This window comes from Plasmopara halstedii (assembly GCF_900000015.1).
Source record: "Plasmopara halstedii genome assembly, contig: Scaffold_484, whole genome shotgun sequence".
Lineage (NCBI taxonomy): Eukaryota > Oomycota > Peronosporomycetes > Peronosporales > Peronosporaceae > Plasmopara > Plasmopara halstedii.
The window spans coordinates 122,568-149,264 of record NW_020187404.1 but is presented as its reverse complement, the minus strand read 5'-3'; the positions used below and the strand labels follow the sequence as shown (position 1 = coordinate 149,264).

At 45.0% G+C, this 26,697-nt stretch overlaps 5 protein-coding genes across 5 annotated transcripts; 1 reads left to right on the top strand and 4 right to left on the bottom strand.

Moving 5' to 3' along the window:
• Window positions 1–4,576: 4,576 nt before the first annotated feature.
• On the bottom strand, window positions 4,577–6,199 carry PHALS_10583 (glycoside hydrolase family 30 protein beta-glucosidase xylosidase; the record flags this gene model as incomplete). The annotated part of the gene is made up of 1 exon (XM_024726031.1): window positions 4,577–6,199. The coding sequence occupies one exon, from the start codon at window positions 6,197–6,199 to the stop codon at window positions 4,577–4,579; it is 1,623 nt and encodes a 540-aa protein (XP_024576748.1).
• Window positions 6,200–6,799: 600 nt separating this feature from the next.
• Window positions 6,800–8,635, bottom strand: PHALS_10582 (hypothetical protein PHYSODRAFT_527674; the record flags this gene model as incomplete). The annotated part of the gene is made up of 2 exons (XM_024726030.1): window positions 6,800–7,515; window positions 7,597–8,635. The coding sequence occupies 2 exons, from the start codon at window positions 8,633–8,635 to the stop codon at window positions 6,800–6,802; spliced, it is 1,755 nt and encodes a 584-aa protein (XP_024576747.1).
• Window positions 8,636–11,019: 2,384 nt separating this feature from the next.
• PHALS_10581 (hypothetical protein F442_14569) lies at window positions 11,020–12,774 on the bottom strand (the record flags this gene model as incomplete). The annotated part of the gene is made up of 1 exon (XM_024726029.1): window positions 11,020–12,774. The coding sequence occupies one exon, from the start codon at window positions 12,772–12,774 to the stop codon at window positions 11,020–11,022; it is 1,755 nt and encodes a 584-aa protein (XP_024576746.1).
• A 1,216-nt stretch (window positions 12,775–13,990) lies between these two features.
• On the bottom strand, window positions 13,991–16,540 carry PHALS_10580 (geranylgeranyl transferase type-2 subunit; the record flags this gene model as incomplete). Its single annotated transcript, XM_024726028.1, has 6 exons — window positions 13,991–13,996; window positions 14,072–14,131; window positions 14,210–14,252; window positions 15,438–15,972; window positions 16,045–16,165; window positions 16,235–16,540. The coding sequence occupies 6 exons, from the start codon at window positions 16,538–16,540 to the stop codon at window positions 13,991–13,993; spliced, it is 1,071 nt and encodes a 356-aa protein (XP_024576745.1).
• A 552-nt stretch (window positions 16,541–17,092) lies between these two features.
• Window positions 17,093–26,218, top strand: PHALS_10579 (histone-lysine n; the record flags this gene model as incomplete). The annotated part of the gene is made up of 1 exon (XM_024726027.1): window positions 17,093–26,218. The coding sequence occupies one exon, from the start codon at window positions 17,093–17,095 to the stop codon at window positions 26,216–26,218; it is 9,126 nt and encodes a 3,041-aa protein (XP_024576744.1).
• Between the last annotated feature and the right edge of the window lie 479 nt (window positions 26,219–26,697).

The following is a 26,697-nucleotide window of genomic DNA, read 5'->3' as shown; positions in this document are numbered from 1 at the left end:
ATGAGGCCCACGACACCCCACTCAGTGGTCATCTCGGTCGTGAGAAGACGTACAGCTCCACTATTGGTGGCCCAAGCTGTACAAGTGGACGAGCACATATGTGTGCACGCGTGAGACGTGTCAAAGGATGAAACCCTCTCCGAATGCAACGCCGCCGCTGGTCAGTTTACCAGTGCCCTCCGGGTGTTAGCAGTCCATGAGTATGGGCTTTGTGTTTGCCTGCCGAAGGACTCGGCGAGCAACACGGGTGGTGATCTTTTTGGACCGTTTGAGCAAGATGGCTCATCTTGCGGCAGTGCCCGACAGCGTCGACGGTTTAGATACAGCGATGCTGTTTGTCGATCGTGTCTTTCGACAGCATGGACTCCCGTAGTCAATTGTCTCTGACAGAGATCCACGCTTCACTGGGAAGTTTTGGTCTACAATTTACAGGGTGCTGCGCACCAGATTGACTATGTCAACAGCGGACCATCCGCAGACCGATGGTCAAACTGAGCGCGTGAAGACGTTCTTCTCAGCGTCTACGCTGAGACGCCGAAACAATGGAGCGCTATGTTGCCAATTGTAGCGTTTGCGCTGAACGATGCATTGCTTTTATCTACCGGCTACACGTCGCTCTACGTGAACGGGCTTCTTAATCCTTGCGTCCCGCTGACGCCGCCATCCCCTGGCTTAGGGCTTGAGGGGGAATTGCCGAACGGCTAGCTGATGTCTGCCCCCTCACTGTCCGTAATGATGTCAATGACTTCTCTACGACCAGTCTGAGTGTACTACGACACGTTCGCGATGCGATGGCTGAACACCAAGACATGCAGTAGAAATATGCAGACGGAAAGAAGAAATATTGAAAACATTGAGGTCCGAGACCTATTCTATTCAAATGCTACTAACCTTCCTACACATGCAGTTTCTGCTGTCTTTGCGATGAAGCTCCGTCCACGGTTGCTGGACCTTTTAAGGTCGTGGTCAAGCGAGGCCTTGCGTATACGCTGACCTTTCCGAGAAGTATGCGCGCCCACCCGGTGTTTTATATGGGCTTGCTAAAGCAGTACCGGAATTAGGCGCGAGTGAACGCGGATGCGGGCGGCACCACAGGTGCTCGAACACCCAAACGTTTAACCAGCAACTGGTTTGAGCACGGAGTGCAACGATTTCCGTGTCCAACGGCGCAAGGCGCTCCACCGTCGCACGAAGTGACGTATTCGCCTGCTCGACAGTGCACGATAATTCTCAACGCAGGTAGTAGTGATCCAGGCTCTCGGAGCCTTCCGCACAGCGGTAGGCGACCTCGGAGAGATGCTCGGCAGAGTGCCGATGACGATGGACTTTTTCCTACAACGCTTGAAGTGCATCGCGAGTCACCGGACGGCGATCGACCAAGTCGTGATCGTCCGCCGCCGAATCTTCTCGATATGAGTCGTGGCGATCAATACCACGTGGAGAGCCTTGTAAGTCGACGACGCCGACGGGTTCAACCCAATATCTTGTGAAGCGATGGGGGATATCCAAACTTCGAAAAATTTGGGAGTGTGAGGTGCAACTTCGGCAAGTTGCCCAGACGTCGTAGACGCACACGATCAGAAAGATCATGACCCTTTGCGTTATCGTGCGCCCCACGCTTCTCGGCAGTAGCCCGGTCAGTTGAAGGCCCATGAGAGGAGTTCAAACTATGACCCTGAGCTGCTGTGGTCGTAGACTTAGCCGCGTGAGAGACCACTGAGCTCGCGGGAGCATTATGGATATTTCCGTATGTTGTAGGGAGGCAATACGCAGGACGACGGCGTTGCGACTTGGATTGGCAAACTCAAATCTAAGATGGCACTCAACGCGCACGTCTACTTCCTTGTGGCTTCGCTGTAGGGTAGACAGCGAGAAATTTTTTTGGTGCCGCTGCGTTCATAGCTCAAAATGCCCCTCACCATCTGCAGTGGTTTTGCCAGGGGCGAGCACCACACGGATGGAAGCATTGCCGGAGCAGGTGCACCTCCTTTTTTAGCTCGAAGTCGAGTGCGGTACCGATCCATTAGGATTTCTAAGATCCAAAAAAGCGAGCTCGAAGAGCCCAATGCTGATCAAGCTCAGCGTGTGTAGTGGCCAGGGGCCCGACTACGTAGACGCCGAACGATCGATTGATCGCGTCCGCTTCAGTAGCGGTATCCGCCGAGCGGAAGCCGTCACGTCGCGCCGTTGGTGCACCTCGCCCTCCCATGCTGAGAAAGGAGTATCGGACTCTATAACCACTTCCTCCGAATCCTCGACGCGGAAATCCGTCGCACGGGGCGGGTATGTGCTTTCCTTGAAGCCGCGGTATTGTGCGTAGATGCACCTCGTGCAGAAGACGAAGAAAGGGCTCTGCTCGCGGGCGTCCTCGGAACCAGCTAGACTGGGTGTTTTTTGTGTCATAGACACAAGGCTCTTTGAGCGGAGAATATCCAATGGTGTTTTCATGGACGTAACGGAGTCTCAGACACGCGAGCCTCGTACGAGGCGCAGTTAAATGTGAGCTGTGGATATTCACAAATTTATGGGGGAGTGTAAGGGATTTACACGTACCCTTGTATGAAAGGGTATGTCACACGAGATGGTGTGACCGTGCAAAGGTGTGGATTACACGAGTTGGAGCAATCACACAGTGGTGTGGCTACAACATAACAAGAAGCCACTACTTGGCGGGACTGACAGTAATTCAGCATATTAACTAGATATTACTATTTGTAGATATAGGAGGCTCTGCCGCAAACAAAACAATCAAAAACAGTTTAAATTGGGAACGGAAGAGCGCCTTTACCTTGGTTTAGGTTTTAAGTACTCTTGGAGATAGTGGATTGCGATCCGCTCCACTCGTACTGATCCTGGTATGGAACGTGTGGTCGGTAACCTTAGCTTAGCTTCCTCGTAGCTACTAGCTACGACAACCCCGTTGCAGTATAAAACTTGACAAAATTGTCAAGGTTACAATATATACCATAAATCTTGCTATTGAAAGCATCGCTCGTCTCCATCATACAATTGTTCAGCTATCGACCTGGGTCCAGTTCACCGCAAGGTGGGTCGTCTGATACAAGTTGGGCCGTATTGCGACGAATGAGCCAACCTCCCCACGATAAGATACAATGGCTGAGGATAAACCTAGGTCGTAAGTGGCCACGACACAAGAGGAATCGTCCCGTGAAAACATATACACCCACACGTTTTCACGACTGTGCTTATCCATCCAGTCCAGCGTATCTCGATGATAGCCTGGTGTACCGGCCGCTTCACTTGACTTTCCACGTGAGAGTGGACCGACCCTTTATCATCGACTAGTGCTGGCGTAGTCCAATTCTTTTGCAGCTAGCTCAAGCGTACTCCCACGACCAATGCGGGATTTTGACTATCCTCAATAGTTACGGCGTGTGTACTAGCCTGAGATGATCCGGATTTTTCACTCGTTCTCCGAGCTTCGCCATCGGACTACCTTTGCCTCGAGGTACTCCGAACCACTCTGACCCACTTCGCTGCATGAGAGCAGAGAGTAGCTCAGCTACACGTATAGGACGGACATTTTCCGTTTGTAAAACGATTATCTGGTCCAATTAGCTCGTAAGATCAGATTCTTGATATGGCTTCAGCAAGCTCTCATAAAACGCTGGACTGTTCAAATTCTCGGTTGAGATATCGAAAGTATAAGTAGTTTTCTTCTTCGTTACGACCGCGAACGGTCCGATGTAGAACTACCGCTTAGTCTTATAAATCGCAGGAATTGCAAATTTCTGGGATGTTGTTTGCATATCTTAATCGCTTGCCTCACCTGATTCGTGTGTGCTCCGCTTGTCTCTGGTATTGGCGTAGTGCATATGTTTATCTCGGCTGCCAGCCATTCCCTGACCATAACAAATAACTTTTTCGATGAGATTAACCAGTTGGGCGAGATAGGGGCTATTGATCACATTCGACCTAATGTTTATGGCCCAGCCACACGAAGTTCGATATGCCTCCAAATCCCACTTCGGCTGACCAGCTCATTTCACGCTCGATGTTGACATAAGTTCGTCAAGTAGTGCTTAGATTATACGAATTGTGCTGCAAAATGGCAGCTCAACATGCTTTAAGCTATACATAAGTACTTGAGTTGGTGTAGTTTCTGACTTTGAACAAGATTGTTGAGATTGTAGACGCAAAAGAAGAACGAGAGATACGAGAGTCTGAAGATTATTCGGAAGCTCTCGATTAAGATATAGTAAGACGTGGTACCTTGATAAATGATAAATTTTCAAGGTGACTGACATGAACAGCACAAGTCAAGTAAACAAAAGGCCCTTTTGTCAGCATTAACTGCTGTTAGATCTTATATCAAGCTATCGGCTATTCTAGACACGAAACGCGAGCAAGACATAAATTAAAGTGTAGTCTGGGAGCATGCAGGCGCCAGAAGTTTCAAGACAGATTCTTGCGGTGAGATTGCAGTACAAAGTTATCCACACAAACATTAGTTTGTTTAATCAGATAAGAGCAGCATTATCAAAGAGTTTAAAAGTAACTACGAGGTAATTGTTTGGTACGAAATTTGGCCTTCGGCGACAATCCAAATTAGCACTTAGATCCGAATTTTCGTGTCATCGGATGCAGGAAGAATCACAGTCTTCATTGAGTGCTTAGATAACTTCAATCTGAAAGTTTTCGCATCGGTTTGCTTAACGCTCACTGTAACGTCCACGTCGCCACGATTCAAAAATTGCATGACTACACGATTGTCAGGAGTTACAAACGCCGTGCGATGGACGAATGAGAGAGTCTTGGTATTTGAAACCTTGATGCGACGTGAACCAAAAGGAACAAATTTCGAAAAGTGACCCATAATGTAGAATATCGGTTGTTTGTAAAACTCGGCACCAGTGTCTTCGTCCACAAGAATCGGAGCGTCCACGAAATTTTGCGCCCAATTGGGCCCACCCTTGGAATTCAGTACGAGATTCCAGTCGGTCCAGCCACTAATAAAATTATTGATATCTTCAATGATATCGCGGCCGTAATTTTCAGCACGGTTCCAGCTCTTTTTGTCATCCTGAAGAGACGGACCCGAGCCAGTACCCAGCCAACTTGGTAGAAAGCCCTCACACGCTTCTGTTGCAAGCATAAAAACCTCTGGAAATCTTTTGTGAAATGCTGAAAGTTTTGTGAAGTCCCCGCTCATTTCCGCAAGGAAAAAGTCCAAATTGCTATACCAATGGACGCCCAGACCGCTAATGTACTTGAGCGAGTCTGCATCTTTGAAAGGAGCAAGTGTATCCAGTATACCAGATTTCTGGTCGTCGCCAGCAATAATCTTGAGCTTCGGATGATTAGTCGACATTGTCGGCCCCAGATTCAGCTTGACGAAGTCACGCTGTACGGAATCCGACATGCGCAACGACTGCCATGCTGACATTTGTAAAATAGATCGTATTGGCTCGTTCTGGACCGTCATAGCCCAAAAGTCAATTCCCTCTGTCTTGTACGCATCAAAGAATTTAGAGTAATACAGAGCAAGCGATTGCCAATATGCTTCACCCGGATGACCTTTGAGTGCACAATTTATTGTTGTGTTCTGCGTTGTCATCCAAGCAGGAGGCGCCCATGAAGATGCAAATAGCTTAATACTGCGTTTAGAAGTGCGTAGAGCCCGTTGAATCAAGGCAATCTTGTTTAACTTGCGATCCACGTCGATGGAAAAGTGTTCCTGAGCTAGATCATCTGCATTGTCATTGTATGAGTAGATACTGGTTGAAAAATCCGTCGAGCCGATGGGTACACGACCTAGCGAATACTGGAGACCCTTCTCGGAATAGTATTGATCCAATACCATTTGCTGTAAAGTTGACGATAGCTTGTAAATATTGATAGCTGCCGCATCTGTAAAGGATCCACCAAATCCAATCATTTTCTGGTACTGCGTTGTGACATCAATTACGAAAGTGGGGTTACTCGAAGCGATTACATCCACTGATACTACCTTGTACTTAAAGCGATCCCCAGCCTTCGATGTCGTATAGATACCAATCTGTCCATAAACTAGATTTTGAAAGTCATTCGAGACTGTATCACATTGTGTCTCGTTGCAGACACAAACACCTTTGAGATTGGTTTGATAACGATTTGACCAGCTACTGCAAATAGCCGAGACTTCTTGAAACGTAAACAGTAGGCCGACGAAGGCATGTAGTCGGAACAAATCAAGCATTGATTAGCAACTGACGTATGAATTAGCCGCAATGGTTGAAAGCGTCGAAATGAGATGCATACACTATACATTCTAAAAATTCTAAAAAGTGAAAAATACTTTTAACTGTCAGTGGGTCAAAAAATTTAATCGCAAGTGTAACATTCGCTTAAATATTCGTATCAAAAAATCGCACTTTTGCTCATATCAGTGAATACTATTACTGTTGTAGAAGTGCTAGTACTGAGTGATAAACTCGTCGGTGTAGCCGTGGCCTCAACACCCGAATGCCACGAGAGGCCAATAGGGCTCAATTATCCATGCACCCGTATGTGTGATAGCCACCTCATTAAATGCCTTCAGAATGTGACGCATGGTTTTGCAGTTGCCGAAAAGTACTGAGGTCTCTGCATTATACGAGTATCTTCTTGTTTATCAATAGCGTTACTCTTGCATGTCAATAGTAATACACAGTGCAAGATTTTCTTAAAGAGACTATAATATAATACCTTAGCATCGAGTTCGTACTAGACATGATAAACTTGATAGTATCTAAATGCTCAACTTTTGAGCATGAACACAAATCGGGACTCACTGAACTTCACAGACCATTTAAACCATCTAGAGTTGAAATGTTTCTTGATGCACATCAAAGTGCACTTTTAACTCTCGAGCAAGTTTCCGACTTGCGTAGAGAATATCATCGACAAGAGCAGGCGGTCCACAGACTAACACAGCGACTCGATCCTTACCACTGTTCTTAGCTTCGTCACCCATTTCACGAAGTATAGCGATTGTATCAGGTCGAATTTCGGTATGCAAGCAGTTGATAAGCTCCGGAAAAGTTTGAGCTTCTACATTCATATCGTCTCTTGTTAAATAAATTTCACTAACGAATGCATCAGTTGCTTGATTTGTGTTCTGTGGGTGAGCAAGAATGTGTGGAATGTAAGACGCTACTTCATCCACTTCAAGGCAACTATCTCGTCTTGGTTCGTCTCGCATAAGTAAACTTCGAATTGTTTCTATCTCTTTAACCGACCAGATAAATCTGACATGAGGAATCGTCCCACGATTTCGGTAATAACACTCGTGATGTAGCCAATTAACAATCGAACGCATTGGAGTCATGCAAATACCACCAGAAAATAGTACGACATGTGAGTACAGAGTCGGTGAGGCTAAATCGATCGAGAGCTTACCGTAGGGTCCATCTACGAATAGATTGAATACGGACGGCCCGTCTAGTCTCATGGCGCAAGCTTCGCGCTTGAGTGCTACAGCCAATAACTTCGTCGTCCACTTTCCCAATGCTTTGATATAAAATGTCACCATCGCTTCGTGCGGTGAGGATGCAATTGTAACGGGATGCCACTCAAAGTGAGAGATTGAAGGGATACAGATGAAGGCGTACTGACCAGCTTCGTACACAAAAGTCTCACCTGAATCTTGTCGAACTCGTGGAAATTGGATTCTAGTAATATTTCCGGGTAGTGCACAAATAGAGATCTGATCATGTGCAATCACGCCCTTGTGGGAAGTACGGAAAGACCCGTGAGTGTAGACACGAGATCGATACCCTAAGCGGTAGAGCATATCAATTGCCCAAGGTGTGACCCCGAGGACCACATGCGTTGCACCATGGAATAAAGCACCAACTATCACGACAAGAAAGAGAAGCCAATGAGCTCGAACAAAGAATTCAAAAAATTTCCGTCGTATAAAGTTTAATGATAGTAAATAGATGAGAGACAAAGCAAACAGTGTTCCAATGCCACTAAGAACATGGTAATTCATGAGTGTTCGCTCACTTTTGTGTTGATTTGATAGAGAGACACATCCGTGTAGACCTGAGACGACGATTGTGACCAATGCTGCCACTTTGTGATAAAAGAGAGAGCGCTCAAAAGGAATGCCCGTACATACAAGTAACACTGAGTTATTTCGAACAGCAAAGGCAAAGACAAAAGCCAAAGCAATGGATGACGGTATTCCCGTGGCTACAACCTGTCGCGCTTTCGCTTGCAGTGCAGTGTATGCGACCGTTCCTAGAACAATGGGAATCGTGACTAACACGTCTCCAAGTTTTAGATTTGTTAGTGATGTGAGAAGTGGTACTGGCACTGAGAAACAAACTCGCGAGAGTTTCCATCGAAAGACTATCCATGAGCGCAACAATCGCTGAAAAGGTCCTGGTAGAAATTTTCGCCTTGATTGAACAAAACTCCCTTCTGTAGCAGGTATCGAGTTGACACTGTCTTCCATATTGTACGTAGCAGAACCTCTTCGTTTAGTATCCAACATTGGAACTTCATGCGACGTATGTCCATGTGATGACCATGCGAGCGTACTAGTATCAACACCTTCGAGAACTGGAACACCATTGTAAATTGTCTTCGGGGTCATTGAGTCAAATACTGCGCGGGTGATCCGCTTTGAATTGTGATGCATGTTCATGTCGACGTGACAAAAAGTGATCTCCATGCTGCACGACAGTCAAATTTCACGTCAAGAGCGTGTAATGCTACATAACTCTTCTGTGGTCAGAAATAAAGGTGGTACTCGTAGCAACAGTCTTTCGAAACGCCGTCAAGAGTCAAGAGTCAAGAGTCCACAATCCTTGAGACGTCTTTTCGATTGATTTGTTGCATTGGACTGTCACGTGAAAGGGTAAGTCAGCCCGAATTATCTTTTCAGTACGACGAATATCTCCTCGTTTCCTACAATTTATCATTTGAAACAGCGGATTCTGAACTATAATGCCTGAGGACATTTGTCTGCTCTCAGATATTATTTACACACAAATGAGTTATGTCTTGAATTATAAGTACCAAATATCGCTGAGTATGAGAGCAAGCAAAGTGTCATACGCTTTGTTGTCAGCACTGAATCAGGATTCGTTTTTGTTGCTTGCAAGCGTTGGTGTCAGCTGGACGGTAATGATGTAAATGTGGTATCTCCTTAAAATACTTTTGTTTCAGCTGATGAAAAACGTAAGGTCCATCACGAGGCAAATTGCTACGACATCTATCACAGACAAAGGTTGAAAATCACAGCGAGACTAAGCATCGGCATGAGATCGTTGTGCCTTAATGCTCACAAATCAGTGTGCTTTTTTTTTCTCATTGTCCTAAGTGAGTGAACTACCTTCTTGCAGCCAAATGCAAGTGCTGTAGGCTGTCAAGTTCTGCACTGATACGCAAGCAGAATTTAGTCGAACATAATGTAAAGTTTACTTTTAGAAGATGAGGAAATACGTCGGAACCACATTTCATATAAAAAGTAGTCTTGTATTCTTCATCACCTTGATAAATTCGAAATACATGCTAACACAAGTTTCACTAGCTGTAGTATTAAAAGTGCAATTACTGATCATCTACAGCTCACGTATTCTAGTTTGGCACCCACGAGAAGTTTGGTAATTATCTAGCACTCCAGCCCGCTATCTCACAATACTTAATGTACTTGACCTTTACTTAATTTCAATGATGCACTACTTTTCTAGTCAAAGTTTTGTTAACGCTTATGCATTCTTCTCTCGTGCGCTTGTCTTCCTGTCTTGGGGATCGTGTCCCTTCCGCCTTCAAGCATATTTTCTTGCATGCTTGTGCTAAGGTAGTGGCGAAGATCGAGCATAAGTAAGAAACGGATACATGGTTGATCCAGAGCAAAGAAGCATATATAATGGCAACGTCTATTTGAGCGGTGTCACCTCTTTAGATATAAGCTATAGCTATGGTGGAAGCTTTGCCTCACAATTGTCATCTCGGCTGCAGCCAATTTATGCAATGGTAAAAGTATGAATTATTTACTCAAAAGATTGTTGTTGCTGGTTGAGCAATTGCAACAGGGGTCACTGCAGCACTTAATGAGCTGAATTGAGACTCAGTGGTCTTGGCCTCACGAATGTTTTTCGATATCACTAAGAAACCTGAAAATAAACGCTGCCCAAAGGATTGATGAACGTTATATTATGCTAATATCTGCATTTGAAGCTACAAAACATTCAGAATACTACAAGTGGCTTTTGCAGTGGAAGACAGAAGCTCATATCGCGGCAATATTAGCCTCGATGTGAACTAAGTATACAAAACTCAACAGCACAGTCTTCTAAAGCCAAAAGTTACGGTCAGTTGACGGAGAAATGTGTTTGATATGATTCAAGGCACTGTGTACGAAGGTTTTCTTATAAATGTGGTTTTGACATGTCAGCTGATGATGTGACAGGTACAAAATTTCTTAAGCCTTTCGCCTGATATACCGTACTACTACTATCATAGAAGAATGTTTTTTTCAGATGAAATTGGTAATTCTAACGACAAAGCGAGCTGGGAAATCTGGAAAGACTTTCAGGGTATTGAGTCTGCACAACGCTGGATAATATCTAATTTCTTACAAAGGCATCGAGTTTGATCATTCCATGCATTAAATGATGCTGTTTGGCAATGCGTCTGCGTTGCAAATGAAGCTGAAATTTTAAAGAAAGAATTACATGACTTGTTTTAAAGCACGTATGACGAACACGCATGTTAAGTTTATGCTCACCGCTGAGCTTTATATTCTATCTGACCATTAATAAACATCTTTTCCAGCTTTGATAGAAAAAAAACATTGCCACTTTACTCAGCATGGATGTAATTTTCCATTTGGATTTTAGAAAACGTGTATAAAATCGCAAATTTTGCGATAAAGGAGATTTGTGTATTTTTTTGCACAATAGGAGTTTATCTCAATAGTTCACATAATGCTAAACAAAACATGAGCTATTTCTCTACATGAAGAAGAAATTGGCAAAAGAATCTGTAAATAGACCTGTTCACTGATCGAAGCTTAACCTTTTTCTATAATTCGAAGACTTCACTGTGAACGTCAAAGCGAACCTTCATCTCATGCGAAAGCATGAAACTCTTGTCAATCACGTCACGTACCATGCTCTGTGGACCACAGACAAGTACAGCAATTCGTTTCTTTCCATTCTGCTTTGCTAGCTCGCCAATCAATCGCAACGAAGCAGCGATATCGGGACGCGTACCATACCGGATCGTACCTTCCAAATATCGGTCTAAACTTGACGATTCCACGTCGTGCTCCGTGCGAGCGGTTCGAGAAATATAGATGTCAGTCGAAAAGACAGCATTGTGGGAGTTGATGATACCACTCGGAAAGTAACTTTCACCCTTGTGTTCATTAGAATAGTGATCATCAATCACAAAGCTCTGAACCAAATCCTGTTCATGAACAGACCAGACGAAGTGGACACGTTCAATATTAGCACGACCTTCCTCTTGAGCCTCGTGGTGCAGCTGATTTACAATCGAACGCATGGGAGTGACTCCAATACCACCAGCAAATAGAGCAAAATGCGAGTATGTAGATCGAGTCTCGAGATCAATACAGATGTTTCCATATGGACCATCAACCAGGATGTCGACAGGCGAAGACACACCAGTGGTATATGAAGCAGCAACGAGAGATTGAAGAGCGGAGGTCCAATCACCTTCTGCTCTTATATGAAAAGTTACCATCGACTCATGCGGAGACGATGAGATTGTAAATGGATGCCACTGAAGACTCGAGATCGTAGGAATGCAGAGGAAAACATACTGACCCGCGACGTAATTGAACACTTCACCAGTATCCTTACGTACGCGTGGGAACTGGATCCGAATTACTTTACCGGGAAGAGCTGTCATGCTAACTTGGTCGCGAGCGATGATGCCCAAACACTTGCCAGCGATATCGTCAACAGGGCTCTTCAAAAGTGATCCTTTCATTTGAAAAACAAAACCGCGAGCATAGACGCGAGGACGGTAAGCGTGACGGAACGCCATGTCAAGTATCCAAGGTATTATTCCAATAAGGGCCGTCGAAGCACCGTGAATAACAGCAAAGACCGCCACGACTATGAAGAGAATGTAGTGTGAGCGAAGAAAAAAATCGAAAAAATGGCGTCGTACGTAATTCAGCGATAATCCAAACATTAACATCATTGCGGCAAATGCGATGGTACCTGTAATGACCATGTTAACCTGATCAGCAATCTCCCTTTTGTTGTGAGCGAGAATGTAGGAAAGACCGTGCAGACCCGAGAGAATAATCGTTGTGAGGGCCGATAATTTGTGGTAAAACAGTGCACGCTCGTAGGAGATGCCAGTCAACAGAAGGAGAGGGGAGTTATTGCGGACCGTGAGGAGGAAGACGATCAAAAGACCATAAGTGGGAGGGTTCCCCGTGCTTTCCACTTTACGATCGGGAATTGCCATGATTGCAGTGGTGACGATATAGATCACACAGATCGGTATCGTGATCAAGAGGTCTCCAAGCTTGATGTCATATCTCGACGTTAGGAGTGGAAGCGACACAGAAAACAAGTTGCGTGCCAGCTGATAACGGAGCACCGTCCACGAACGCGCAATCTTTCGAAGTGATGATAGACGACGTGACTCCTTTGATGCAAGGGGTTCAGTTTGCAAGTCGTTCATATAGTCACTTGCCCGAGGCGTAGATTGCTGTTCCTGGTCATCAGTGTATTGCACGCCACTATGTTGAGAGCTTTGTTGCTTGGGTTTGCCTTCAGTGCACACATTAGGTTCCATCACGCTATAGTATTTTTTTCAAGTCAGTCGAGACTTCGTCTTCAATGGCCAGCAATAATTCAAAAATGAAAGCCATTGAAACCAGAATCAGAGAATTTCGCATATTCGAATGGGAGAACAGTACTATTGTTCTCGTTTCGATTGACATTTAGGTATAAATTGTCTGCGACAGTGCTAAACGAACAGATTGTAGATAATCCCATGATAACTACTCGTTCGACAGGCGAAGTATTGGAAGTCGCAAGTCTCCAAACTATAGTCTTGAGTCAACTTAATGTCAAGTGATGCACCGAGATTCTTGCATCCGGTTTCCAGCTGGAAATTTGTAATTGTTAAGCCCCATACAGTGTACTAAACCTTTTTTTTTACTTAAGGCTGGGTTCATTGAGTCATAAGTGATTATAGTAACTGGTAGATGAATCAATTAAAAACTTTGTTAGTTTTTAAAATTCTTTGCGCATGAGTGTCCGACTTGTGCGCCGTTAGTTTGTTTTAAATTCGACCTTGTATGTTCTTTGGACTCTTTGACAGGTTTCAAATTGTTGAACTATCCACACCAACAATTCCCTTTTGGAAAGCATACGGTGAGTTCGGGAGTTCAACTTCAGAAGCATGCAGAATTTCATCGAAAGATAAGGCGCTGGTAATTTGATGAATTAAACAGAACGACAATTGACTGATAGAGACGTGAATATCTATTCAGCTCATTTAATCACAATGCTGGATACCAGCAGTATGGAAATCGAACCTTGTGGTGGCTTTTTTTTGCTTCGATGGTCATGTCAATAGAATAACTAAATACGCTTGGATACGTATCTAACATGCCAGGTCATTGACTGGTCGCAAATGAAAATCATTTTCCTGATTTTTTCGAAATGGAGAGTCAGTGCATCTAATCTGCGAGTAAAGGTTATGTTTATATTTGCGACAATGTGACAATAGCAACCTGTGATGTATCCAGACAAATTGGATTTTTAGTATTGTGCTTGGTACTTCAGATTTTTACAGATAGCAAAATTCATTGATTAGCCAACTATTCCAACAATTTAACGGATGAATGATTGCATAGGGACAATTTTCTGCCACAGCAACGCTGGACATTCGAAAATGAGCTCAGATATGATAAAAAAATGATGATTGTGTGGCTAAGGCACATAGTGTCAGAATCTGGAATGATACAACTTCGTTACAACACGCCTACGCTTCAAAAGCGTGATCATATCTGAATAAAAGTCGAATTTATAAGCGTGATCAAATTATTCACTGTCAAGTAAAAAAAGTAATAATACTCACATACCTTGTCAATGTGTGCGATGATAAAGTGTCGAAAAGTGTTAGATTGAAGGGGCGTCGCATCCTACCATTGCAAAGTCATTCTGGCGCTTTGTCGAACGCTTACAAAATTAAATATGCGTTGTTGTCAACAACAGCTTACAATTCGACAGTCTTTCGAACATACACCGATCACGTGACGGGAACTAAAAACGTGTGATCAGTGTATCATCTTCTCACACGCTTTGGATGTATAACAAACTTTTAATAATCACAGCAAATTGCAGTTTAATAATGACGCTGAAGACTGCAATTTTCGATTACACTTCACTTTTCACACTTCATCTCATAGACGAACTTGGATGTATTTTGTGTGCTAGAAGTCGTGGCCGACAACCGCTTATTTGGATGAGCTGAGTCACAACATTTCTCGCCGTTGTCCTTTGTCTTTAGCGATCGCCGCCAAGCATGCAGGTGGTGAATGTGAATGCTGCTGAACTTGAAATCGGCTCGTTCAGTTATTACTCGCCCTGTCACCTGTCTATCATGAATCAGATCGTAGATCCATGCAGTTTACGAAATGATTACGGTTCCTTGCGATGAATATCATACTTCGCTTGGCAGGTAGTATACTGTAAATGAATGACGGTCAAAACATCTGATTCGGTTTAGCCAACATAACATGATCCAAATGCCAAGAAACGAAATTTGAGTGAAATAAAAATTGATCCAAACTGCGGCTTGCGATTTATTGCTGCAGTCTGTAAGCCACTGCCGCTTATGATACGCAAACGGATAATCGAACTAGACTAATCCAGTTTTTAATGAGGCAAAGTAAAAGTTATAAATTGCTTTCACACAATACTTTCCCAGCGTCCTAATGTTCTGGAAATCGGTCATAAGGAAGCAGGGCACGTCCCCGCCCCATACTTTTATCCTTGAAACAAATCACATCACATCTTGAGCACTAAGATCAATTTTTTGGACAAAACATTGCCGCCCAGCCTCCCATTTTCAATTTGTAATCGTAGACACAAAGTGAAAAGAACGAGAAACCAAAGTGCAGCGTAGCATCCCGACGGATAGAAAAAGATGCTGCTATTCACAAGGTGATTTGTAGGCAGCTTAAGGCAATCTAAACAGTGCCATGGTAGATCAGATTGAGATATTATTTCGTATTGAAGGGTTAAGGACATAAGAGACGCTCAAGTTGTTTCTTTAGACACAGCAACATTAATAACAGTACACATAGTTCCAATTTATATAAGATTTAAACTAATTGATTTTCACTGAAAGATACAAGAGACGTTCTTGTATATCTCTTAAAGTAACTTTCAAGTCTTGCGTCTTCTTTCACTGAGAAACACAAATTAAACTCAATAAATTTGTACTAAGAGTATTTTCTCTTCATGTCATCGTAATAGCTACGATGGTCCGGATCCAGAGCGATAGCACGATCATACAAGTCCAAACAATGCACCTTCGCTTCCTCCCATCCGCCAACATTAATTATTACGCCAAGGCGACCACAAATGTCAGCAAGAGTGACAATTGCCCACTTAGCTTCCGCTTCCATTTCCACTAGCTCTTCGAGCCATTGAGCTTGTTTTTTTAAGAATTCAACAGCGTTCTCAGCTGACGACTTCACAAGCTCTACCATGGAAGTTACCAACCAGCGATAGTAGAACCAGGCACTCTGATCGTCCGGCTCTGTAAAAACTGCCTGCTGTATCAGTTCAATCTCGTCGAAAATTACTTCCGCCGTCAATGGCTTTGGCAAATTTATACTTCGGTGATGCAGAGCAGAATAGTTGGAAAAATTCTGCTCAATCTTTTGTGTTGTGAAAGCCAATTGGTCTTCTTTGGGTACGTTAGCCAGCTCGCACACGTGCCGGCGATAGTTCCAACAGTGAAAATTTCGTTCATCTGGCATTTACAATACAATACAGCCGAATCAAATAAATTAAATAGCACAAGAACTTCACAACGGTTTTTCACCTAGATTTAATAGCTTGTCACACAGTCCGATCTCCTTTTGAAGATCCCCCAATCTGTGATCAATGATCCATTTGCGCTGGAACCACGTTGAATACGACTTGGGATTGCGCTGCAGAGCGTCCTGTTGTCAAAATATTACCACAAGGTAAATAGTGCTGCTGTCATTGATTACAAATCAGCTCCAGCCTACCAGGGTCAGTTTTAATTCAGTTTTAGCTAATTCTTGCCATTCAGCAGCTGGATCTGCGGATTTTGTGGCCAACGCATCAATAGTCTGGCGCCGGTAGTTCCAGACCATGTGGAACTCGGGGTTGAGCAGAAGTAAGTGGCTCGTCAGGGGCAACACGGAGGGCTCGAAGAACTGCTGCCGTTTCAAGTCGAGGACTTTCCCAGCCACTTCGTGGTACATGCGCACCTTTGAAAGCTCCTCCTGACGCTGTTCATCTGTCTTTTGTTGCTCCTTTTCGCGTTCGATGCTTTTGACACGTCCGTGCATGACGCAATATGTTTGCTTTATTGTCAAAATACTTGAATTTCACAATCAAAATCGGAAAAATTTGCAAAATCGCTTATCGTGTTGTAGACCAACCGCCGAAGAGCTTTCGTTCAATTCTAATTGCACCTCTTAGACCGTGTTGGAATTATCACCTTGATATTAAATCGGATTATAAACTTAATTTTCTTTATTATACCCTAAAGTGATTAAGTGGGGCATCTTACTTAGTTGACGACTAATCAGTGCTTGATGTACAGCTAATGATTTGCATGTTGAGAACCTTTCTTTTTGTGAAGAACCAAAGTACCGCTGCTTCCCGCACGAATGAAAGCGTCAGTGCTGATGCTTTGTAGCTCATTAAATGTTTTATTGCTGGTCAAGTTTATTTTTTTTTGATGTCATTGCACATTTATAACCAATCCGTACTCACGGTCCTTACATGTCAATTAATCAAATAGAAATTCTTTGCCCCTCTTGCGACCAACTTCGGCAAGAGACGTTTCTGTGCGCGCAAGCCTGCATCTTACAGGCCTCAGTGATACTTAAATTAGCATGGAATACGTATGTCTTGTATGTGAGCAAATGATATGCATGGTCTACGCGGCAGATGCGGTTGAATTTGTTCACCAGAGCGCGCGCACTACTAGCGATCAGAAACCTTTATGTGACTTGGTAGAAGCGTCATTTACTGCTACAAGCGGCACATTAATCTCAGAGACATCTGCAGATAAACCGAATGAAATGTCAGATAGTGCGCAAGCGGCTCGGTGCTGTAAATGCGACGGCATTTACCACGTTCCGTGTCTACTGAAGCAGGGGAATGTTTTGGACCAAGGGGATTCGACGTTTACATGCGTTAGATGTCACTCCAAAACACAGAAACTAGTTCATGAAAAAGTTGGTTCACTTGACGATGACCTGCTGCCAGTTTTGGTGCCAGCAGTAGCTTTTCCATATGTTAAACAGGCACAGATGCCTGAAAATCACATAAAATGTGAAAACTCGCTGGAAAACTTTGATCAGATCATGATAGATAATGGAAATAAGGGATGGACAGTGTCGTCATCGACAGTAGAAGTGTGTACGACTTGTCGACAGGTTCAAATTGCTGCTGAAGATCAAGAGACGTGTCTTAAGTGCCACAATGCCCAATTGCATCATCGCTGTGTTGCTCGATTTGAAGCCAAAGATGATGAAGTAAGTGTGAGAAAAATAATTAATGATGGTATCAGCAAAAAGAGACGTTGCACATCACTGAAAACTGCATCGAAGTGGTGCGCTAGATGTTCATTAGCCAATAATGAACCGATCATTGATGGATCTATTGAAACGCGCACGCTTGCATTACTTGTAAATGATAACAATGTGCCCAAGAAATATAATGAGTGTTGCACCTGCAAGCAAAAGTTTTGTTTACAAGAATTTTGTGATGGTGAAGATACAGACGTGAGTTTGCAAGAAATACTTGCGATAGCGCCTTTGAACGATACTCACGAGACTCAGTGGTCGTGCATACACTGTTCGTCCGCTACAACTTCACCTGCTTTAGTGACGCTGCTAGTTTGTGATGAATGTGAGCGTGAGTATGATATGGCCAGTGTTTACCCTTCAATGGCGAGTGTGCCGCCGGGAGATTGGTTTTGTAATGATTGTGCCTTAAATCGTGGCAATATCAAGTCTAATGTAACATATGAATCCGTGACGTTATTGATTTGTGACCTGTGCGATTGTGAATACGATATGAAGGCACTGGATCCGCCACTTAATGAGGTCCCGAGTGGTGATTGGTTTTGTCCAGCTTGCATCTCTGCGACCCAAGGTACTTCACAAAAGGGTTGCAATGAGAATATTGAAGCAGGTGGGCAATCTAAGTATAAGGCTCAAAATACAGTGCCGACTACTTTAAAGCATGAGGTGATCGTCACAGTTCTGCTATGCGATGGGTGCGATCACGAATTTGATCCGTTAAGTTTAGACCCACCTTTACTCGTTATACCGGAAGGTGAATGGTTCTGTCCTGCTTGCACCGATGCACGTGCATCAGATGGTGTACAAAAGTGTGCTGGGTGTGATACGATCTTTCAAGGTGGTGGCAGTACTGTTGATCGCTTGCACCGTCCAAGTGGAATTGTAGATGGCGTTCTGTTGTGTGAAGCCTGTTCCAATTTGCAAGTAGGATATTCACGTCGACGACTTGTGCCTACCGCTCCGCAGTCATTAACAGCAACTAAGAGCAGGAAGCGAAGTCGAGTCACTGGAGCGAAAGTAGATCTCAAGGCTATCAAACATTTCAAGACCGAGAACATTGCTTCTGACAATAGTTCAGCTTTTCATCAGTCGTCTCAATCAACGTCTACGAAAGTGTCTGACGAAAATTCTGACTTATGTGTACGTATCCCAAAGCCACTGACCTTTGTGCCGTCATCTGCTAGCGCTCGATATGAATTAGACAGTAAACAATCAAGTGGTTGGAGCTATATAAATCCGAGTGTTATCATAGCCGACCCGGATGATCAGTTGACTGGAAGCAACATAGACGACGTCGAGGAAAGTGGCATCCTCATTGTATGCGACATCTGCTTCGGAGAATTTAAGATGTTGGACGTACTTGGTACAGATGAAGCTTCAGCCATTCCTGCTCGTCCTTGGGTTTGCAAACCATGTATTCGAGCTCTAAAGCGTAGTCGAAAGAAGCGACCACGCTTTTCTAAGCAAATGGTGCTGGAAATGCAAGTCTATGGTCGATTATTGCGCGCGTCAGCGGCCAAGGTCATGGATATTGACGCGTCTATCCGTCTTGGGTATCCGCCAAACTCACATGAAGAGCGACGTCGTATGTACGAGCTTGTTGGTAAAAGTGTGGGAGTCTTCCTGCAGTGGGACAAGCACTGGGTTATGGGACGAATTTTAGCTTTTCAATCGACGCATTCTTCTATGCATCATACAATCCGATTTGATGATGGTGTAATCGCGTCGCTACCGCTTTATGCGCTCCCTTTGGTCATTGGAACGCGCACAATGGTTTACGTCAAAGCCCCAGTACAGCAAAACCGGTGGTGGCCAGCACAGATCTTGCATATCAATGCGTATGCAAAGAAGCTGCTCACACCGACACAAGAGGATGAAATTACAGCTCGTGGGCACTTTCAATTCGTTCGAATCTTCGCTGCTAGCGAAAATGTAGCATGTTGGGTTCCGAATCATTTGTGTAGAAGTATGAAGCGATTTGTGCCGCCTCTAGATGACCTTACGACGTCAACTACGAAGGAAGTTGAGTCAACAAAGCTGTCTAGATCAATCGAACGCGCAAAACACGAGTTACAAGCTGAAACAGACCAGCTTAATCGCGCTTTTAAAGCATTACTACTTGGATTTAGACGAATATTAGCCACTTCGGCACATATGGAACCCGCTAAGGGAATAAAGCGGCCGAGCTCCAGACACTTGAATGTGATAGATCGTTGCACGCAAGTCGCTCATGTGCTGGTTGATAAAACAATTGTTATCACGTCATCGGGCTCGTTCAACGAGCGCCTGTTGGCAGGAAACTACATAGTGACGAAGTTTGACATCGACTCGAAGAAGCATCATATTGCTGACTTCAATGACACAATTGCTAATTCTGACATTCTAGTGGATCTACTTCAAGGTACAGATGGCGTCGAGTATTATTTGAAGGACGGTGCTTCGTTTGGTGAGCTGGCGACTCTACTCTTGCTTGATGGTTCGGGCGTAAGTGGTGGCATTCCTGGTGAGTTCCAGTCGAAGAAAATGCTTGAAAAAGCGATTATCGATGAGACTGGGATCCATTGCTTAAATACTGACTCGGCAGCTGCCGGGACACACGAAGGAGATGGTTTGTGTAGCCATTGTTTGCTCAATGCAGAGGACTGTCAAGACAGGGAGGACACTCAAGACATTGACAATCGTAATAAAAAGGAAGATCTGGTCATATGCGTTAAGTGCGATCGGCGATTTCACTCGACGTGTTGTGACCCACCGCATGCACCACTTTCCCTTGTAAGCCCAGACGACGGAACAGTGCTTGTATCGGATCTTAGAATTCCGTTTGTTTGCAGTGAGTGCACGGTGTGTGCTGGATGCCGCGATGAGGGTTGTCCGGTTGTGGAATTTGAGTGGAAGCCGCGCTGGTCACAGTGGCGTCTACCTCTTAAACCCGCTTCACTATGCACAAAGTGCATTCCGTACTATAAGGCGAACCGTTTTTGCAGTGTTTGCAACTTTGTCCTTGATGACGACACCCTGGCGGTGCAAGTGGATCTTTTAAATTGTTCAATGTGTCATCACTGGGTTCACGCAGCCTGCGAGCCAGACGCTAATCCAGCTTTTCACGCATTTAGCAGCACAAGCGAATTTGCTCTCGATGTTGTGACGGATGTTGAATCCGCAAGTCGTGAGGCTGATTCCGAATCGGTCTCGAGTTTTAGGACTCCAGTGGGTAGTCGCAGTCCATCGGAGGAACGCAGTGTGGCACTTGGTAATAGTTACGGACTGAATAAAGAAGACGGGGCGGTCAAGACGGCCAAACAGATGGAAGAAGAATTTGCACGCTCACTAAGTTTCCAAGCAGACTACGATTCTAAAGTGTTACATCATTACGAGTGTCTGACGTGTCGTAAGGTTCGAATGCTGCACATTCTTCATCGTCTTGGAAGTGAAGATAAGCTTGATCTGTTTAAAGAGCCTGTGACAGAGACCATCGCACCCACATATTTTGAGATCATTAAATCACCAATGGACTTAAGCACTATGCGGCAAAAGATTTTGGATGGAGCGTACACAAACGTCAACTTTCGCTCCTTTCGGGACGATTTTGAACTAATGTGCTTGAATGCTGTCACGTTTAATACAAAAGAACGAGATTTTCTAATTTGGCGAGAAGCGTGGCGATTTTACGGACAAGGACAGCGTATTCTTCGACAAACGGCACCAAAAGCGCGTATGAAACAGCGTGGCGGACGTCACTACGACGCGCTCAAGGTCGCGGCCAAGCGACAATTGCCCAATAATTCGGCACTGGCAGGCAAGCCTCAGTCGGGCGATGCACTTGACAATATTGGCGAAGCTGGCGAGGATGAAGATTTAAATGAAGATGAAGATGGTGATGGCGATGATGGATCAGATACAGGATCGGACCGAGTCAATGGGGTACAGGAAGGTAGCATCATATTAAGTGAAGTCGGATCGGAAGCTCCAATACTGAAGAACACAGTGGCGAAACGGAAGGGCTCGATCTCGACAGAATCAACCCAACGAGATGAAGATAAAACGAGCGGCAGTGCTGGTGTTGACTCCAATAGTAATTCAGCTTTAGCCTTGACTCCAGATCGTCGGAGTGTTATGACAAATGAGGCCTGTGAGTTTCAGACGAAGCTTCGAATGGCGACCTTACGGTCGCTTATATCGCGTTTTCTGATCGTACAGACCCGGACGTCAGCGCATACTTACAGCTGGCTAGATCTCTGTACCGTGTGTGGAAGCGCGGGTCTTTCAACGGAATATATCTTCTGTGTCGATTGTGGGGAAGGGTTCCACTGGTTTTGTATCCCTGGAATGAATGCTGATCGGCTTCACGACAATGATCACTTCCGTGCGTACTGGCGGTGTGCTAACTGCAAAATGTGCGAGATTTGTGGCCAGCCAGGAACAGTTTTTGGCGCGAACAGCAATTCGAAGCGTCCTCCTGCAACGGCTGGCAACGTGGACGATCCAGCCTCATCCTTGCAAACGAGTGGAGGAGATAATGACCAGACACTGGCACTTTCGAACGCTGAGTCTCTCTTGGTTTGTAAACATTGTGACCGTGGCTATCATGGATCTTGTTTGAGACCGGCGATCAAAATGTCATGTAATTCAAAGAGAGAAAATGAGACAGCTTTCATTTACTGTGCCAACTGTGTGACGTGTACAACGTGTGAAGATACATCACGCGACAGGCTTAAGAGCCAGCACTTGGGAGACTCTAATGAAGATGATCTGTCGGTTCTGGAACGTATGTACAGTTACGAACGGTCTAAGTGTCTGCACTGTTACAACCAGAATGCGCGTGACATTCAAGCACAAAAGGAGCGCACTCGACTATTGACTGAAGTGTGGACTACCGCGGCTTTCGATAAGAAAAAGGATGCAGAAAGATGTCCACTTTGTCGACGCAAGTGGGCCGCTGATGTAGAAGAGCTCATGCAATGCGATGCATGTGAACGCTGGGTTCATCCTCCTTGTGATGCGTCGCTGAAAGCCAATCCCCAACGCTATGAAACTCTGGTTAATGATCCAAACGCTGTGTACGTGTGCGTTGCTTGTCGTCCTCAAAACCGTCACCACGTTCTGGAAAAGATTGCAGATGGCGAAGGCTGGCGTTGCCAGGTGCTGATTGCCGAGATCCAGCGCAAGCGCTCTCAGTGTGATTCCAGCTGGAAAGAGACGCACAGGCAGCTGGCCCAGGTGGAGCGCTGGATTCGCTTAGCGGACAATACTGCCGTGTACTTGTATGTCCTCCGTCTGGGTGAAGAATGTCTGCGCAATTTTGCGTACCGTAGTCTGAACTTTCAAAGCGATTGGTACCGATTTACCAAACAACAAGAGCTCGACGAGTCTCATTTGGTGGTTCCCGACTGGTTGTTGCGTAAAGCTAATCGGTATATGCGATTTAAAAGATATATGCGTGGACCACGCGTGGCTATGCGACGCCAGGCACGAAAAACGGCGAGTTTTTACTCAAAACAAGCGGTGGGTCTCAATTCGCGCAAAGACGCGAGCGCGATTTGTATGATCGTGTCGGAAGCTGCCAGCTGTGCCGCACTATTGGCGTGCATTCATTTGTTGTACGGATGGCGACCGCTGCCCGAGGTGGTTATTCACTTATTGTCAAGCGATGAGGACGCAGTCACTGGGACGGCAAACCGAAAACTCGACGAAATGTTACTACAGCGACTACGAAGTGGCGAGATTTTGGATGGTCAAGTAGCACAACCGCGACTTGAATTGGAAGCGGAGATCGCGACGATTAAGGATCAGTATGATCGTCGGGTAAGCAAGAGGCATCTTGTGCATGCCCCAACTTCTGAGCAGAACGTCTTTGGGTTTGGGACATGCTCGTCAAACGCCGAAGTGAAGGACCAAAGTCAAGATGAGGTATTGGCAGCAAATGTGAAGACGAGCAAAGTCGTCGCATCCACTGCTGTAGAAACGAATTCCAATGATTACAAACATGTGACGCCTGCTATGATAGCTCGATCTAGTTCTAATCGTGTAGATATGACGACTGTTGCTCCTTTGCATGGGTGGCCAACGAGTGAAACCGCAGCTCCTTTTGACGATTCTCGATTTTGTGCCTTATGTTTTATGGTTGGTGATAACTCGGCGTGTGGACGCTTGCTGTACACCGAATTAGAGACATGGGTCCATGTCAATTGTGCACTATGGTCAATGGAAGTTAACGAAGATGGAGCAGGCGTCTTGCACAGATGCAGTAAGGCTAAGCATCGCAGTCGTCTTATTAGATGCGATGCATGCGGTTTGATGGGTGCAACGATCGGGTGTGCGATTGCACGATGCACACGGCACTACCACTTTCCATGTGCCGTAGATGCAGGCGTGGCGTTTTTGATGACCGGCGAGACATGTTGTCCTTTGGTGCTGCATCTAGACATGATGGCAAAAAGGGTTGGTGAAAAACCTATGAAAAACAATGAGCTTGTACAGGTGAAGCCAGCAGATGAGGCTGCGACTATGTCAGCTGCGATTATGAACGCAGACTCACCAACTGACGATGGAGGTATGTCAAATGCAGCGGTCAAAAGCAATGATAGCTCTGAGTTGGATGATATGAGCTCTGCGGATGAAACTGGATGCAAAGTCTCAGCAAGTTGTGAAGCGACAATAACACCAATGCCTACTATGCCTATTGACAGCATCATAACTGCTGAAAGTGATTTGAAGTCACAAGATGAAGGTGCGCCAATAAACCAAGAGAATAAAACAACTGAAATTTCTGGAGATGAAGTGATGTCGGTGGTGCAGTCCGAATGCGAGTTGCCGGTGGTCAATCCTCGACCTGAGCCTCGTCGCTCTCTTTTCAGTGATCCCCCCCTTCTCGCAGTATCTGATTTGAAAAAAAAGAAACGAGCGGAGCTAAAACGTGGCATTAAGCCTCGCCCGATGTGTTACCGTGTGGGTGCGCTTACAGTTCATTCTCTCGGTCACATTTTTGTGGGTAACGCAAGTTTTCACACGCGAACCGCACTTTATCCACTTGGCTACCGCAGTACGCGCATCTTCTGGAGTACACAATCCTTGGCAACGCGGTGTCTTTACGAATGTGTGGTTTCAAGCACTGAGATTGAGGAGCGGCGTGCTCGACGTCAAAATCGAGTAGAAAACGGCGTCGCCGATGATGACTGGAAAACAAACGATTTTGAACAAGAGCGACGTCGACCACGCGCTGTGTTTAAGATTATCGCTTCAGACGCTCAAGATAGACCTATCATCGCCTCCACGCCTGAAGATGCGCTCATCGAGCTGCGTAGCCGTATTGTCTCACTGTATGAAGAGCAACGAGGTTTTGGTACGCAAAGTGTGGGATGTCCTGGAACGTTGGAGACAGAGCGCAATCCTTTTTTAAAGCGTAGTTCTTGGTTTTCGTTTGCTCTGAGTGGCGATTACTTCTTTGGCTTTGGCCTGCCTGAAATCCTTCACAAGATTGAAGAGCTTCCGTATGCTGCTACGACTGCAGTAAGTCGACGCGCGGTGTTACGAAGGATTCGACAGCAGCAACAGCGTCAAGGACAAAGTCCCTTGGCTACTTGTGCCGCTGCATCGTGGGGATATGGCTCTCGTAAACGCAGCCACGACAGAATGGAGCAGTCTGAGACGAGTGGAGTGCATACTATGGCTTCCCTCGAAGTGATAGACGACAAGGAAGAGCCGTATGAGTTTATTTACGTGCTACCGTCTCCTGAGGCGTTTCAGACGGCCGAACGTATCTTGGAACAACTCGCACGGGCTGAACAGCGTGCATGGCAGTCTTCTGGCTGTGCTCGAACAGATGGCTTTGAAGGCAATCGCTTGTTTGGTGCTTTCAAGAAAGCCAAGATAATGCCGCGACGCCAAGCTTTGAGCAAAGAAGTGACAGTTGAGGCTGTATCTGGAGCTACCAGCGGAGTAGCAATGGATATCGAACATTTGCCGATCACAATGCAGTACCGAGAACTTCGACGTCGACCTTTTGATGAGCGGATGTTTGTACGCAAGTCAACAATTCATGGCTATGGATTGTTTATGAAGGAGGCTGTGAGTGAAGGACAGATGATTGTCGAATATCAAGGACAGATCATTGGTCAAAGTGTGGCAGATGAGCGGGAACGACGCTACGAAGAACAAGGCGTTGGCAGTTGCTACATGTTTCGCTTGGATGACCAAACAATCATCGATGCTACTCGCTGTGGTAACTTGGCTCGATTTATCAATCATTCGTGTGATCCAAAGGCGTTTGCACGTGTTGTGGTAGTGGAAGGAGGAGAAAAGAAAATTGTAATTTTTGCCAAACGTGCGATCGCTGCTGGAGACGAAGTGACGTATGATTATAAATTTCCGATCGAAGACGAAGCCATTCGCTGTGACTGCAACGCATCCAATTGTATTGGCCGCATGAACTAGTTTTAAGCCGATCTTTGTGCAATAATAATATACTTTTTTTGTGAAGACGACATGAGTAATCCTTTTTAATATTGCAATACTAATTTTGAACTAAGTAGATACTGCTAAAAGTTATTATGTGGGTTGACATATTAAAGAGCTTACATTGTACTATTTGACAATGAAAAATCACATTGAAATTGAGATAGCATAATATTAGACAACTTTACCGACAATTTGATATTTTTGTTATGTTACGAAACAAATGCAATGAGGATTATCCAGTCGAATTTTGTTTATAAGAACGAAGCGCCTCCCGAAAGCGTGAAATGGTTGCAGCTGTACGGCGTTATGGTGAAAGTCGAAATAGAGCGAAGTGCATGTGATTCAAGCACTGCGAGAAATCATAAAACACTTCGTAAATGCAGCCAACACCCCATTTTAAACAATATTTTACCTTTCATTAATAAGTTTAATTTTCCTAATCGAAATTTTGCCAT